Source organism: Medicago truncatula, chromosome 1 (genome assembly GCF_003473485.1).
Source record: "Medicago truncatula cultivar Jemalong A17 chromosome 1, MtrunA17r5.0-ANR, whole genome shotgun sequence".
In the NCBI taxonomy this organism is placed as follows: domain Eukaryota; kingdom Viridiplantae; phylum Streptophyta; class Magnoliopsida; order Fabales; family Fabaceae; genus Medicago; species Medicago truncatula.
This window is the reverse complement of record NC_053042.1, coordinates 53,425,762-53,442,936: the sequence shown is the minus strand read 5'-3', so window position 1 is coordinate 53,442,936 and position 17,175 is coordinate 53,425,762. Positions and strand designations below refer to the sequence as shown.

The 17,175-nt window shown below is 31.5% G+C and overlaps 2 protein-coding genes across 3 annotated transcripts in view; both read left to right on the top strand.

Moving 5' to 3' along the window:
• The first annotated feature begins 906 nt into the window (after positions 1-906).
• LOC11421877 (uncharacterized) lies at positions 907-10,191 on the top strand. 2 transcript variants are annotated; one of them, XM_003592580.4, is made up of 12 exons: positions 907-1,235; positions 1,319-1,469; positions 2,589-2,743; positions 3,205-3,387; positions 3,785-3,860; positions 4,219-4,296; positions 5,127-5,212; positions 5,914-5,987; positions 7,035-7,080; positions 7,223-7,332; positions 7,429-7,603; positions 9,840-10,191. In XM_003592580.4, the coding sequence occupies exons 1-12, from the start codon at positions 975-977 to the stop codon at positions 10,014-10,016; spliced, it is 1,572 nt and encodes a 523-aa protein (XP_003592628.2). In that variant the 5' UTR covers positions 907-974; the 3' UTR covers positions 10,017-10,191. The 2 variants fall into 2 exon arrangements, with proteins under 2 accessions (XP_003592628.2, XP_013470163.1); XM_013614709.3 differs by having other exon boundaries at positions 908-1,235; positions 9,543-10,191.
• A 5,166-nt stretch (positions 10,192-15,357) lies between these two features.
• Positions 15,358-17,175, top strand: part of LOC25485487 (glycosyltransferase BC10) — a 2,453-nt gene continuing 635 nt past the window's right edge. The window contains exons 1-2 of the mRNA XM_013614708.3: positions 15,358-16,402; positions 17,017-17,175. The exon at positions 17,017-17,175 is cut by the window's right edge and continues 635 nt beyond it. Of these exons, the coding sequence (XP_013470162.1) occupies positions 15,860-16,402; positions 17,017-17,175 (702 nt within the window). The 5' untranslated portion in view covers positions 15,358-15,859. The remainder of the gene's footprint in view (positions 16,403-17,016) is intronic.

The following is a 17,175-nucleotide window of genomic DNA, read 5'->3' as shown; positions in this document are numbered from 1 at the left end:
CTCCCAACCTTCAAGTCATAAAAACTATAGAAAATTGCTACAACCCAATGCTCTTTCCCGTGTGCACAAAGCTACTCGATCTAATAAAAACTTGACTCACAATAGATCCTTAATTTAGTTTGAAAGTTTAATTTGTTTATATTACAGATTGTAGACGAGTTAAGCTAGTCAACATTGATGCTTTAGTGAGAAAATGAACTAAAATCAAATGGTTTATTCATCTAAACGTAGAGGTGGATCAACCATACAGTTGAGTTCAACTAGTTAATGAGATAAAAAAACAAATTGTTGAAAATAACCCAAATTTAATTTATGGACAATACAATAAATTCTTGCTTAGACTATACTTATTTCGCGCGGTCACACTCAATATTAAGTTTTCGCGGTCAAACTCAATATTAGGTTCCTTTTCATAACACAAAAAACAAAAGGATTATGCTTTATTAGATAAGAAGAATGTTATCAACAACATTATCTTTCTAACACTCTCTCTAATACTCACCATATCCTTGAATGAAATCAAGGTGAACTCCATCGCTTTATGTGAGATCCATTTACAAAGTGTAAGATCCACGTCGATTTCTTCTAATAAAATAATAAATGTTAGCGAAGGTGTTAAAAAGAACATGTCGCTAGCAAGCATTCCTCATTAGATAAATTTGATTTATAAAGAAGACAAAAATAAAAATAGTTGATAAGTTTAATGAAATAAAAGTTAATTTTTAAAATCCCGATATAATAATGTATAATTTCTGAGATAAAATATACTCCATTCGTTTTTAAATATAAACAAAATTAACTTTTTAGATTGATTCAATTTTGCTTATATTTAAAAACGGATGGAGTATTATTAGTCTTTTTTTATGAGATGTGGAACTAATAAAACGGCTATTAAATGATGTAATAGAAGTTGAGTTGGTTGTACTTGTTATTAAAAACTTGTCGCTCAACTACCGTTTTCCAGTTCTTGGACAATGGCAACTCACAAACTCGCTTTGATCATCCAAAATCCTTCAAACCAAAACGAGTTTCTCCTCATTAAGCAATCACGTCCTCCCAAATTCAACGACGAAGAATACGATTCTTTCCTCGATTCTGATCTCTGGGACTTACCTTCAGTGCAGTTGAATCCACTGCAACCACAATCGGACCCACCGGTCGAGGTACAAATTTCGGTATCACATTCCGATGAGTTCAATTTCAGTGAATTCGATATCCATTCCGCTCTAAAAGAGGTAGTGCTCTTGAATTTTGGTTTGTTTTGAATTATTGAGCTGAAAGTAGTTATGAATTTGGTGTTTAATTGTTTTGTGATTAGGTTTTTGGAGAGTTAGGGTTTGGGATTGTTGAAAGAGGAGAGTGGAAGTTTCATAAGTATGTAAAGGAACCTGCGTTTGGACCTGGTTTACCTGTTAACACTGTTTTCATTGCTGGGAAGCTTGTAGATGATGAGATCAAGGACTTTTCAGGTTTCTCAAGTTTATATTGTTGGCTGTTGTTTTGTTTGCAGTAATGTATGAATTGCGATATGTGGTAGAAATGTGTAGGAATCAGGTTAGGAAGATGTAATAGTTGCGTATTTGTGATTATAATTGTAGGAATAAATAGCTGAGAAAATGAAGAGAAATGAACAAAAATTAGAGAAACTAAAATGGATTGAGAGACAAATAAAGTGAATCTGTATATTATTTGAATAAAAAATCTATTTTTTAACCAAAAAATCACTTTTTATTTTATTTTTGCAGTGTTTGTTTCAGATTAAAAAATCATTTTTAGCCTCAAAATGAAAAGCTAATCCTAGTAGCTTTTTCAAAATATATATATTTTTTTCTAAAAACAAGGAACTCAAATGTAAGAGATTAAAATCTTAAAAAAAATCATTTTATGATAGTAAACAAATAAATAGCTTTAGATTTTTAAAAATCCCTAGATTCTTTTAACCCAAAATCTATTTTTTTTAAAGCTGTAATAAACGCATCCAAAGTCTCTGGATTTCAGAGAAATCATATTTATAGAGGTCCCAGAAACTTGGTAAAGAAGCCAAGTAACAGGGGAATGAAAACAATATAGCTCCATGTGTTTTGTTTTCTTGAGCGCAGTTCAAGCTTCTTTTCTTATTTTATTCTGAGATTGAGAAAGGTTTAAACGTTACGGTGACATTTACTATACACAATGCACAAATTTGAAAGATATGATGTGGGCAGTCTATAATAATGATCAATGTTCCTTTTAATCTAATGGTTCAAAAATAACTTTCCTTAACTTCTGTAATGCACAAATTTGTGCATTGTTGCCACCAAACGTTTCGAAGTTCATGTGCTAACATGTTAATTTTCTTTTCACTTCTACTGAATAAATGGCGGCCGATTGATGTCCTAGTGAACAAAAATTGAGACCATTTCTATTTTGCAAGTATTTTAACTACCGATGAGTTATCTTTCTAGTGTATAGCATCTGTAAGCAGTGTAGGTAGTTTACATGAATTTCAACCCATTCATGAAGTCAATGTGAATGTTTACTTGCATGCATTGTTGATCTATGCTTTCATTCTCATTATTATCAATGTGAAGCTATAACTCTATATACAGATTCGTATAAATGGATGTCCATTCAAAGCTGTCTTAACTGGCTTCTGGAAGTGATTCCACATGGTGATCGTGTTGGACCATTGGTAGTTGTCGGTCTTGTAAATGACTCGTCTGTCTCTGCAAACTGGGAAGCCCCTCCAGCCATCAACTACCAGGTTTTTTTTTCTTTCAAAAAATTGTTTTCTTTCAATGGTTGGACATTTATTGGGAATTGATATTTCAGAAACATGTCTTTTGTTCTAAAAGGTTATCAACCTCCCTCAGCATTGCATGTACAATTCACCAGAAAGAAAAAAAAAAAGAGATGCGAATGCTCTAATGTTGAGATTTGTCTTACTAGGTTTTCACCACTCTCCTACATCCATGCACTTGTAAATGTGCTAACTCACTTTCTTGACTGTTTCTGGGTTAAAAGGATAAAACCGTCCTCCAGATCAGCAAGATGTTGCTACACAAAAGTTACATCTTCAATTTATTTATTCATATTCAAATATTATAGCTTTAGTTCAATATTCATGCACATGGTAAGGAGATAGAGGAAGCATTTTTCTTCAAAGTCATTATTTAATTTATGTTAATAATCTGTTACAGATGGAAGATTTATTTTCATTTTCAGGAGTATCCGACTGGTGTTATACTCATTCCTATGGGAAGTAGGACAGCGAAGCCTTTTCACACAACAAATTTGGTGGTGTTTGCACCTGAGAATGTTCCAAATGCTTCCAAGGACAATCAACTTATTGTTTATGGAGATGCACTGATAGTTGATCCAGGATGTCTGTCAAAATTCCATGGAGAGGTTATACTTCTGCATAACATGCAAAATTGTGCAGTTAATACATGTCATTTTAGCCTTCAAATAATGTTTTTATCTTTCTGTTTTCTGTTTCATGCTCATGAGATGCATATTTCATACTTCGTACTAGATCATACTGCAATGACTACTTAGTTATTAGTATATTGGCATTATTTATTGACAGAAAAAACAATAGCAAGTCCTATTTGTTTGATTGAATTTATGATCTATTTTTTTTCCTGCTCAGATTTGAGCTGTGACTTTTGAGGAATATATTAGATTTTTTTTTTTGATATTTCACTCTGCCCTCCTGCCATATCGTATTTTCTATAAGTTGTCAATTTTCACATTATCTGCTTTTGGAATTTTTATTTATTTTTCGTTACTCTGTAATTATCAGCTAAAGAATATTGTTACTGCTTTGCCAAGAAGACTAGTGGTCTTTGTCACCCATCATCACCGTGACCATGTTGATGGTAAGTCTTTGCTAAAAATTTAGTAAGTTTGTGTTCTTTTATAGTCAAGTTATGCTATGATATGAGTATACGCCACGCCATAATGGTGTGGTAGTCATAAAAAGTTATCCGTCTTGTTGTCTGCTCTGAAACCAAGTCAGAACCAAAAGGCAGCAAGACATACTCTTATATTTGTTAGTTCTGCATTCAAGTGTATTTTTCATGAATCGTCATGTTTTCTCCTATTCTTGCAAAAACTATTGTCTGTGATGGATACATTATTGAACTTGAAAGCTTACACTTAAAATGTTTTTAATTTTTATAAATTAAATTGAGTATAGTATTGCTAATTCTAGTGTATTTTCACCTCTTATGACAGGTCTCTCAGTTATACAGAAGTGCAATCCTGATGCTATTTTGTTAGCGCATGAGAATACCATGAGACGCATAAGTAGAGGTTATAATGCTAATTTTTTTGTTTCAATTTTTTCAGTAATGTTTTTGTAGTCATTTTGCAAACATGTGTTTTATTTTTAGTTTTGTATCAAGTCAACAAGGAGAAATAATTCTCCTCCATGGTTTTCCTCTCGCAACACAACTTTCACCCAGTTTTCCCATCGAAATTTCTAAATGCATATTCTATCTTGATCTTGCTGATGGAACCCCAATACCTAACTATCCATCTCCTTGATTGAATTACTGTAACTAACTTAACAGAGATCTAACTGTCTAACTAGCTTTGACCCTATTCCCATATCTTGGTCCTATTAAGAACAGATTAAAAAAAATTATGTCCCTAAAAACTTAAGTACATACATCCATGGTGAAAAAACATTTTAGTAATATTCCAAATTGACTGTAATTGAATTATCTTTCATCTTGTTTTTCTGTCATTTTCAAACATTCTTTTGGGGCTTAAGTTATATACTATAGACATTCTACTAATGCATGTAGGAGATATTCTTTCCAGTTAAATTGGCCCATAAATGAATGCCTGACATACAATATAACCCATGACTATTTGTCATTAAATATCAGTGGAAAATAAAACAATGAGAGACAAGTGTGATATTTGACTTCCTTTTGCTTATGAAAGTAAGTTTGATTTACAATACGTAAGAAAGCTTGGATGCACAATTCTATGCTGTTATATAAGTCTCTTAGAGAAAAACCTATGATTATTTTTTCAGATTTGCTTTAAATTTTTCTTTTAGTTTTTTAAACTCTGACCTTAAATAACTTCACCATGCTAATAAACTGATATTGTGATTTTTTTTATGATTACAGATGATTGGTCACTCGGCTATACCTCGGTTACTGGAGATGAAGACATTTACATTGGTGGTCAGAAATTGAAAGTTATTTTTGCACCGGTATTTTTCACATGTATTATCCTTCTTTTACAGATTATAGCATGTTCCGGTCTATCATCTTTCATGTACTGTGTAGTTGGGTTGTAATAACTTCAATTTTTTTGACCCAGGCTCCATAATATATGTTTGAAAATTTTCCTTTAAGATGTATGACCAGATAATGACATATTTGCTTCTCTTTTTTGACATTACCTTATAGGATGGTGAATTTTCACCAACTATATGTTAAATCGCCAGAAAAAACTTTGACGTTTCTTATTTTAATAAATTAAGCTTTGGTCGAATTGGTTCTTAAGATGGTAAGTAACCTCTTGAAAACAAACCCGTGCTTTGTCCATGCTTCAAATCCAGTGCTTTTTGCATGAAGATTGTCTCAGAGGTGTAAACCAAATACCATCCATGACTATTGCCTAGTAACTCTTTTAAGTTTGAATTGGTTCCTGACAAAATAACCTTGTTACATAGTACTGAAATTTTAACCAAGTATGTATTGGAATCATAAATCTGGGGATCTTTTTTTTGTAAAATTGGTTTTGTTTAGGGTTTTAATTCTTAACTCTTTTAAGGTTGAATCGACTCTTGATAGAATAAAAAAGGTATCTCAAACCATATTAAACTCTACTTGAATTCTTAATTAAGTTTGTAGAAAATTATAAAATTGGTTTTATTTTCTGCTGAAGGTTAAATTCTTTATGTTTCAGGGACATACAGATGGCCATATGGCATTGCTTCATGTGAATACACATTCCTTGATTGTAGGTGATCATTGTGTCGGGTAAGATTCCATTCAATACCCGTACACACATTAAACAAAATGGACATAATATATGTTCATACATGAAACGAAAATCAATTCTTCTTTCTTATCACGTACACGTACACATTCAAATTTCATTAATCATGTATTTATGCATATTTGGGTTGCTATGAAACTTTCCAGTTTTAGTTGGACTGTTGTGGATACTTGAAATTTTAGTGAACTATTTCTTTTATTAGGATGTTTTTCTTCTCTTTTAAGAGTGCATAGGGAGTTTTTTCTGAAGTAGGTTATTCTAATTACTAATTGTGTCTATTATTTGATTGCAAACAAAAAGAACATCTATTAAGCAAGTTGGCGAAGTTTTATAGTTTATGAATTACGATGTTGAAAATTAACTTAGTTTGCATTCGGAAAATAAAGACTGTGTTAGCTACACTGGAAAATTATTGAGGGCGGGGAATGCACCATTCAAATAAAAGATAGATGAACCCTCGGTTACATCGGGAAGAGAATCTGGGATCAATGATGTCAGTTATATAAAACTGATGTTAAGACAAATTAAGCTAATTATTGACAGCCAATGCAATAACTAATGTGTTACTGACAATTTAGCCGAGAGCAACTTTGGTCTCTAGTTTGAACCCGAGCTTGGGAATGCAACAACATTACAACTCTTGAGAAAGAGAGCTTTGTGCCCATGTGATTCTACCGAGCTAAAGAGATTAGCCTCCCTCCATGAGGGTTACCCTATTTATACTAAAAGTAAAAAGATACAGAGAAAGCACGTATATGATAACATAATCATAAGAGGATCAATCTGTTTGTTTTACCTCTGCAAAAATGTTCTTTTCAAAATTATAGGGAATGATGTTCTACCTTGTTCTGATTTAGAGAGAGAAATCATTTGGCTTTGGCATGCTAATTTTTTTTCTTCATATTATCCAATGTCAGCCATATAATTTTCTCTTTCAGTTCCAATATTTTCTTAGACCTATATTATTTTCAATATTCTATAGTGTTAATTACTCCATTCTACTAACATATTAATTCATTTTGTCCCAGTCAGGGAAGTGCTCTTTTGGACATAAATTCTGGTGGAAATATGTCTGTAAGTGTGAAAAGAATGGTGCATTCTCTGCAACTTAGAGATTAAAGTTCATTTAAAAGAGCGCCATTAATAAAAGAAGATACTAATATTAATAAAGCACCATATTCAGCGTATTTTTGCCTAATAATATTGTCATATACAGGAATACTTTGAAACCACATACAAATTTCTGGAGCTTTCACCACATGCTTTGATACCTATGCATGGGAGAGTTAATGTCTGGCCAAAGCAGATGTTGTGTGAATATCTAAAGTATCAACGATTTCCTTTGACAGAACAAGTTAGCAGTTATAGTTGGGATTTTATTTCATGGTCACCAACTCTGAGGATGGTTATAATTTTTTTCAGGAATCGTAGGAGTAGAGAAGCTGCTATCTTAAAAGCTATTGAAGGTGGAGCAAAAACATTGTTTGAAATTGTTGCCTATGTATATTCTAATGTTGACCGACGTGCCTGGATTCCTGCATCATCAAATGTGAGGCTCCATGTGGATCATTTGGCCGAGCAACATAAATTACCAAAGGTAATAACTAACATGCTTCCATCTTCAAACACCTGAAACATCTCTGAGAAATCCTTAGTACAACATATTAGTGAAAATCCCACCTTGCATGGGCGTATAACTACATAAGGCCTGTCCTTTTCAGCTTTCACTGCATGCTCTGCATCTCTCCCTATAGTCCCCCTTTGTTGAGATTTTTACATGCTTTGGGACTATTACACCACTTTCTTAAGTGACAAATAAATTATTATTGGCTTAAATGCACTTTTGGTTCCCCATTTTAAAAAAATGAAATTTTGGTCTCCCTATCTTAAAATTGGTTTTTTGGTCCCCCTATTTTTAAAATTGTTTTTAGCTCCATCATCTCATTTTTGGGTCATTTTTGATGATGTGGCCTATTCATTTATGATGTGACACCGTTTATTAGGAAACACTGAGTATCCATGTCAGCAAGCGCCGCCATGTCATAAATGAATATGACATGTCATCAAAAAATGACCCAAAAATTAGATGAGAGACAAGGTTCCAAAAAAAGTTAAATAGTGGGACCAACAAAACGTTTTTAAAAATAGGGGGACTAAACCTTCATTTAAAAACATAGAATAGGAGTACCAAAAGTGCATTTAAGCCATTATTAAATTGAATTTAACCAGTTATAGAACTGCATAGAGTATTAACTTGGAGCATATTATAATTTCTTCCCTTTCCTTCCTTATGTTTTCTTCCCACACACCATGCTTTCCCTGTCTTATATTTTCCGTATTTATTGTGTTACCCTTCTCTTTTTCTTCGTAGGACTAGGATAACATTTTCCTTTTTACTTATTAACTACAATGTCAATCATATTGATGTTTTTTTTTTTTTTTTTTTTTTTGTCGCATTTACTTTATTATATATGATCATATCATTGTATTTATATTTACACAACATTATTTCATTTCATACCATAGGTCGGTTTGCCGTATACATGTTATATTGTCATTTATTTACAAAATTTACTGTTATCCCCACGCCTACTTGCATGTAGCTGAGGTGCCTCATTATTAAAGGAAAATAAAATACCATTTCAGAAGAGTCTCTTAGAAATATCTCATGAATGTATGAATGTGTGCACTATAATGATGTGTAATATTTTCTTTGTATGATAGGTTTTTACTTTTTTTCTATTTTAATTATTCTATTGTATTATGCTTAAGATATTAAATATCAAATGGAAGCTAATCCAATAGTTAGAGAAAGAGAGGTCATGGAGAATTATAAGTCAAACCACTGATAAGGATTTTGATTTAACTGGTCTTTCATTAAACACAATTCACAATAGGAAATTTTGATGCCGTTTGATCTATGTAGAGAAATTTGTGGGAAAAAGGCTTTAGTTGTTGTTGGTGTTGTAACTTGTACTCTGCCTGGTGCTTTTATTTTATGGCAAATGCTAATATGCACCCTTACTAAATATACAAATATTGTCTTGAAAGTTGTGTATTCGATTCAATAAAAGTTCAAAAATATATATTTTTCAACACAGAGTTTGTATTTTTAGATTCCCGGCACATGTTAGCAAGACCCTTATTTTATAATTTTATTATTATTAATACGGTTAATTAGTTTGACTGGACCAGCAAAATAATTAGAGCCTTGACTAATGTGATGTCCACCATGGATTTGATACTTTGCCATATCCTTTCTAGTTATCGGCACCACTTATCTAGAAATTTATAGTTTCTTCTCTTAGGTTAACCAGACTTAACACTAATGCTAATTTTGGATTAATTACTTCTCTGCATCTACACATTTCTTTGTTCATTTGTGATTATTTTGGCTGGCGTAATTGTCCATAATTCATGGAATTGCAGTTCTATCTCTTAATCTCGACAATATTGTAAAGCAAACATATTTGAATTAGAGACATACTAACGTTCCAAATTTAATGAAACGTGGACAATTTCTTGAGAATCTGCAGGATTTTTGTCTAGAAACTTTCAGTTCCAGTTTGGTTGCATTTGCTGACAACTTGGGTAAATTATAGATGTGTACAGCAGCACTGGGTGGCTCACTGACTACCCTCATCCATTAAAATTTACCTGATAAAATTTGCAGCTCTATCCTCAAAGTCAGTTGTATGTGCTGAAATGGCCCTGTATAACAGGAACTGCATTCAATATTTTTTGTAAAATATATATAGCCTGTTGAGAGGAATTGCTTGTGAGATTGGATGTTAAATCGTCGAAACTGACTGAACATGCTGCATCTACCCTAGGAATTTTCAATCCGGAATTTCAAAAATACATGTGGACTACATTTTCTGTCGCGATGGATATGGGGTTACACCAGTTGCAGCATACATCCAAGGAAATCTTCATTTCTTATTGCTGGTGTTCTGGTTGGCATTGCTGTTTTGGTGCATTGTTCTGCCAAAACCAAATTCAGGAAATAGACATTGCCTATCTTAGTTATAGTTTAAATTGAACTTCTATGTAAAGATGATATGATGTTTTGTTCTTAGAAACTTCAGATGCGATTGAACTGTTTCTAGCGAGTTTGTTATTACTATACTGGAAAGTTATTTTAATATGATTATTGGTGCAATTTGAATGAATAATGGTTGGTCTCCTGTGGGTTTGCATGTTTGTGATCACCTAAATTGATGTTTGATGTTATTTTTATGCTCTATCCAATAGCCAACACTATGTTTAGTACAATGAAATAGAAGAGAGAGAGTATGGAGGGAGAAATTGTGATGAGGTAATGAAAGTAACTTCGTTTTGTATAAGGAGAGAAATAGGGAGAGATAACATCAAAAACATGCAAGATAGACACAATTTGATCTTCCCAAATTTGCAAAGGTGGGGAGAGTGAAGTTGTAATCACTGTCTCCAAAGTGACTTCTCATGAGACATGGATACATGACAGATGGTGGAGATACAAGCCTTGTGATGATACGCAAGTGGTGGCCTGTGGATAGGCATGGCAGTGGGGTGGGGACGGGTTTTGCATTCCCCGTTCCCATATCCGATTCTCATATATTTATCCGTTACCCTATCCATATCTAACGGGGATGAGAAATTGAACCTCATCCCCGTCCCTAACGGGTTTGTGTATCCCCGCCCCATCCCCGTCCCCACATTGAATAATTTTTTTTAATAAAAAATAGAAGTTTTTTTGCAACCCCTAGGCTCTGTTTGGATTGACGGAACATAACGGAATGGAGCGGAATGGAATGGAGTGAAGCGGAGCGGAATGGAATGGAACAAAGATTCCATTCCATTGTTTGGATATGTTACGATGTGACAAAATCATGTTTCCATTCCATTGTTTGTGAAGTGAACGGAACGGAACAAGTTATAAATTTTTATTCCACTTTTACCCTTATTTAAAAAATACTATTATTATAAAGATATTACTACTAAAATTTTATTGCCTTCAACCGTTAAAACATTTAAACAAGAGTTTAGCATCCTAATTTGATTTAGACATGCCATCCATATGTTTAACAAACTGCATTTCTTCAGAACTCTATAACAAATCTAGGAATATACACGCATGTTGAAACTTTAAAACTCATTATAACTCATCAGTTTGTATACTAGGTATTATTGGTAAAATAGCAAAAATAAAATTGAAGAATATATAGTCATACATCAACGTAGCAAAGTTTCTTAAAAAAAAAAAAATCAACGTAGCAAAGTTCTTTTTTTTTAAAGGTAAACATAGAGAAAAAATATAAACCAGAGCAAGAAATAATAAGCATGCACATGAGGAATTAAGAGGAAAACATGACAGCAATGAAAAAATTAAACGAGAGAAGAAAAAAACGTAAGAACAGTAGTTGGAGGAACATGTTACAGATAAAATAAAAACAGGGGTAAAAATGTAATATTTTTGTTACGGTACTCTATTCCATTGGATACACCCCAATTTGAAGGGAATGAAAAATTGAAGGTTTGGGTGGTATTGGATGGAATGAGTTCCATTGTATTCCATCCCACTCCATTCGCTTTTTGCAAATCCAAACAATGGAATATAATTATGTACCACTCCATTCCGTTCCATTCCATCACATATCACCAATCCAAACATAGCCCTAGAGAAATATTCTAATGCATTATCCAACAATATGTTCACTTTAACATTTGTTAAACCGATTTATTTAGTTGCTCCTTTAAATATCAATAGTAGTTTTTATAACACATCAATTATCAAACAAAATAACATAACATATTAACATAAAGTAGTTTTCTGCATTCGGGACGGGTTTGGGTATGGGTTCGGGGTGGGTACCTATATACCCGTCCCATATCCATGTTTTGAAATTGGGGAAAACCTAAACCCAGTCAAAAAGGGGAAAATCCGTCAAATTGAGTTTGGTTCAAGTGGATAACCACGGGTATGGATTTTGTTGCCATGCCTACCCGTGGATGGTGGTTGACAGGGAAGCGTTGCAGATGGTGGTCAATAGCGGCGTTGTGTGATGGCCGTAACCACATTGTTACTTCTAGTGGCACCACATATACTTGGTTCTCTGTTTTCTTTTTCTACGATATCAATACTTTTTTATTCATGTGCCAAAATTTTAAATTATTTACTATACATATATATGAAAAAAAAAATCTTGTAAAGAAAAAAAATATGTATGAAAATTGTTTGACAGATGCTATTCAGTTCACACCCCAAAAAACACAAGTTACACCCCAGACTGACTAATATACCCTTTAACTAAAATAAAAATTTCAAATTAATCTAAAATCCTTTCATCCACGCTTAATCACTGAAACCTAACGTAAACCTAATTCAGATATTCCTCCTTCCAAACACACACACACCGTGTTTTTGAAACTTCCAAACCTAATTCACATATTGGCTAATCCTTAAACTTAATTTACATTAACCTAATTTCACATATTGTGTGCACAGAGTCTCCCTGAAATCAACTATCTTGGCTAATCCGTAAACTTAATTTACATTAACCTCCTTAATTGTACATTTGTAAATTAAATTTACACTAACCCTCCTATATATATATATACGTAAACTTAATTTACATTAACCTAAATTGAATATAAGTAAAATGAATTGACACTAACATCTTACAGATCAATGACAAAGATGTTGATTCAGATCTTGGTTGCACATCTATAGTGATTTGTGGATGAAAGGAGGTGAAAATTCAGAATGATTATATAAGATGGGTTTTTAGAAATTTACATGAACATGACAATTTTGATATTATTGTAAAATTTTAAATAAATTTAAATGTAACTAGAATTATATGAGATGGGACTAGCAAGAGTCAAATTGTTTTAATGATTGGTTACTTACAGAGAGTGATTTGCTTCTAATTTACACATCATCGGCAGTAACGGTATTTTTTGTCCTACATTTCGTATCGGTGATGCCTAAACATTTATGTTGGAAGCATCTAAAGAACTGATATCATTATTTCTTTATTAGTTAGTTGAATCAGGTGAGCTTATGAATTTAAAATCTTAAATTTTCTGCTTTTGCCTAAGATATTCCCAACAGAAAGATAGAGAGTAATTGTTCAAGGTATAAAGATTTATCCAAAGAGCTAACATATTTTAACAAGTGCTCTTTCATATGGATCGATCAAAGATCGAATTCAGAAACACATAAATTACACACTTATAATATAATCTGGTCATGTTTAGGAATTTTGGAGCCTAAGACCATCCACATTGCATCAACTTATTTGGATGTTAAAATGGATTTTGTTTCTACACGAATACTCATAACTAATGCTTAATAAACACCAATTTCTTCAATTCAGTATATCAACAAATTATTAAATGGGAACTTCTACAGTACATTCAAAAATTGTAGTGTACCGGTACTCTTGTTTCACAAAACTTATAAATTAACGATCATTTTTATAAAATAAAAATTTATTTGTCAATATTTATATTTTAGAAAACGTCATATCATAAGAAAAAACATCATTTCATTGTTTATAAGGATTATATTAAAAATTTTACATTTTGTCATAAAAAATAATCAATATTCATTATTATTAGTAAAAATTAAATTTTATTTCGTCGAAGCTTTTGGTAAATAAAATTTAATTATTATAGTTGTCAATGATAGAAAATAATTATTTTTCTTCAAAAAAATAACTAATTTATTATTAATTTAACAAATTGGTGTACCGATACACCCAAATTTATCGGATGTACCATAGAATTTGCCTTATTAAATAGGTTTCTACAATAACTTTATCATTTAATTGTAACAATAATTTATATTTTCATTCATAATTGTTTAATTTGTAAATGTTAAGTCAATTCAATTATAAATTATAAAAAAGTTTTATTATTAATAATTCGAAAAATTTATTATAATTCAAAAAAAAAAAAAATTAAAATGATGATACACTGGTTGTTGTAGTAAAAAAAAATTCATTTGTTTGAAAATTCAAAACATTGATTGATTAAAAAGAACATTTGCATCCAATTTTTAATTTATTTTTTATTATGAAAATAATATAATAATTGAATTAAGGAAAATATTTTTACAAAGTAAGACCCACAAGTAAATAGAAGAGAGAGCGCCAATAGAATCACCTATCTTTTTTAGATATCCAAATTATTGATCTCACAATGATGGTGTTTATTTAGCATTATGCAATTATGCCAAATTTTTAAGAGATATTTTTTTATGCACCAACGGCGTAAACCTTTTTTTTTTTTTTTGAAGGAACGGCGTAAACCTTTGTTACTTGTATTTTAATATATTAGATTATTTTAGTTATATATATCGGCATGGCATGGACTAATTGTCCCCTTTTGAATTATTCTTACTTATTGTTACGGATATAATTGACTCTTTTGTGACAATGATTTTCACATAGATGAATCTTAACTCAAATAATTTTTTGATGATGGTGGTTCAAACATAGACTAAGGGCCAATTTTTGGATTTGTTTATTTTTGAGTTTATGCAAAACAACATATGAAAATAAAAAAAGTTTTTATGAATTATTCATAAGTTTGTCAAAATAGTTTGTTAAAAAAAATTTATGAAAATACAATTTTCGTTAGTGAGAACTTATGAATTAATATAGAAGCTTACATACTTGCATAAACAATTTTTTATAAGCTAAAAAATAAGTCAATCCAATAGGTCCTAAGTTGTTTCGAGTTATTTTCGTCATAAACAAAAAATGCTATCATTTTTATCAAGGATCAAACTAGATTTTTGCAGTTTTTCTCGAAAACTAAAATGGACCTTCTTTACTCAATATTCATATGAAGGTGATTAAAACATATAATTTTTTTTAATTACACTAAAAAAAATCAATTTAATTAGCATAAATATATATATTTTTGCTTATAATCAAGAATTGAGGAAGAGTCCTATTTTTCCCCTTCATTTTTCCTTCCAACACGTTAGTTTGGATTGTAGGAAAGTCAAGTTGGCTGAAAAGTCTTTAATATGCTTCCATCTTCAATCTTCATGGTAGCTTCCTTCCTTCTATTGGATCCATATTCATGGACACTTTGACCAATCATATCCTTTCCTTCTGAATTATCCACAGAAAATGAACACAATAGTTGAAACCTGGGTGACCAAACACGTAATTAACGACCGTGTGGAAAATTATTTTAGTCGGCTGCTACACAAATTTGCATACATTTGTCAATGTGAAACATTCCACCTTATGTCGTTTAATGTTACCATCAACATATGGCACCACATAAGTAACAAATTACTAATAATTAATATTATTAATAGTAACAACAAAAACTGAAACCATAGTTTTTTTCAACGTACTACCAGTTAGATCTATATATAAGTTCCTTCCTTGTAACGAAATGTTACTAATAAAATCATCTACAATATTCCAATTATAAAACAAGCTATAACAGTTGGCAAGTTTTAGATTTTTAACAACAAAGTTGTTGTTATTATTTGTAGGAGCATAAAACAAAGTTCAATTACAAAGTAGTGGCCATCGAGGAGGAAGAAGACACACAAATAAACAAAAAACCTCCTTCTTAGTATTAGTATATAGTTTTTCTATCATCAACTTTTCCTTCCCTATCTATCTCTCTTTTCTCTACAATATTTAAGAGTTTTCTCTCCTTGTAGTGTTCACCATAATTTAGATATCATTGCTTTTGGTGAATACTTTAATTATTAATTTGATCTTGTTTCTTATGGTTCATGACCATAAAACCTATTTTAGTTACAAGATAAGCTTGTTGCTGATCTTTCCTTTTTCCTTGTGACTATTTCTAGTTACAAGTTATAGAATTCTTTATTATGACAGAAAAAATGAAGGGATCAAATAATCAATACCAATCAATCCCTATTTCAAAGATTTTCAAAATTCAACTCCACTTCATAAATTTTCTCACCTATCTCCTAGTTTTGGTATTTGGTTTAACACTTGGAATAATCATAAGTTTCTATCTTAAAGAATGCACATTTAGTCTACAATTTACTCAGTTATCACTGTCTTCCTTACCAAGAACACAACATTTGTCACCGCCGATTGCGGTGAAACAAGAACGAGTAGGATTGAAGGATTTTCTTAAGCCTCCTCCAATTATGCATGATATGGATGATGAAGAATTGTTGTGGAGAGCTTCTATGACAGCAAAAATAGCTGAATATCCATTTGAACGAGTTCCAAAAGTTGCATTCATGTTTTTGACAAGGGGTGCTGTGTTTTTGGCACCTTTGTGGGAACAATTTTTCAAAGGACATGAAGTGTATTACTCAATTTATGTGCATTCTAATCCTTCTTATAATGGATCACACCCTGAGAGCCCTGTTTTTCACGGTAGAAGAATTCCTAGTAAGGTTAGTTAGTTTTTTTCTTCAGTTTCATATTACATTTCAATTATTATTGCTTTGATAATAATTCAATTGAATCATAAAAGATATTTAGCTCTGTGAATTCTGATATTTGAAGCTCTGCAAATTGCTTAATAGAAAAAATTAATAAAGAAAAGCCATGTTAAGAGAAAAAGGGGAAAGGAAAACAGAACACAAAACAGAGACATAAAATGCTTAATATTATCTAGCAAGGCTAAGAATGACAGTTGTTAGAAGAAAACAAAGAATTATAGTATTTAAGAGAAAAAGACGGCTAGAATGATAATATGGTAATAAATAAAATTAAAATATATGAAATGATAGTGTAAACTTTTCAGAAAATGATACTGGTAAAATCTGTCTCGATAATTATGTAAAAATAAATAAAATTACAGTGTCAATATATATTAGTTAAAGTGTAAGAATTAATTTCAATAACAAAATTGTCCAGTCAAAAAGGGACTTAAAGTGGTAGTTTTGAATCTGATGTCACATTTTCTGCATACTTGTTTATATGTAGGCTATAGAATTCTAAATCCAGTAATTTATTAAAACATAGAAATAAACGGTGATTGATAACTAACCCTTCTATAATGCAGGAAGTTGAATGGGGCAATGTGAACATGATTGAAGCTGAGCGTCGCCTGCTATCGAATGCACTTCTCGATATCTCAAACCAACGATTTGTTCTCATATCAGAATCCTGCATACCACTCTTCAACTTCTCAACGATATATTCTTACTTAATAAACTCTACT

Bases quoted from the DNA above. Each gene is read 5' to 3' on its own strand.
- LOC11421877 (XM_003592580.4), top strand. From the start codon at position 975: ATGGCAACTCACAAACTCGCTTTGATCATCCAAAATCCTTCAAACCAA. The intron at 7,081-7,222 runs GTAAGTGTGAAA...TGTCATATACAG, and splicing joins ATTCTGGTGGAAATATGTCT to GAATACTTTGAAACCACATA. The intron at 7,333-7,428 runs GTATCAACGATT...AATTTTTTTCAG, and splicing joins ATGTTGTGTGAATATCTAAA to GAATCGTAGGAGTAGAGAAG.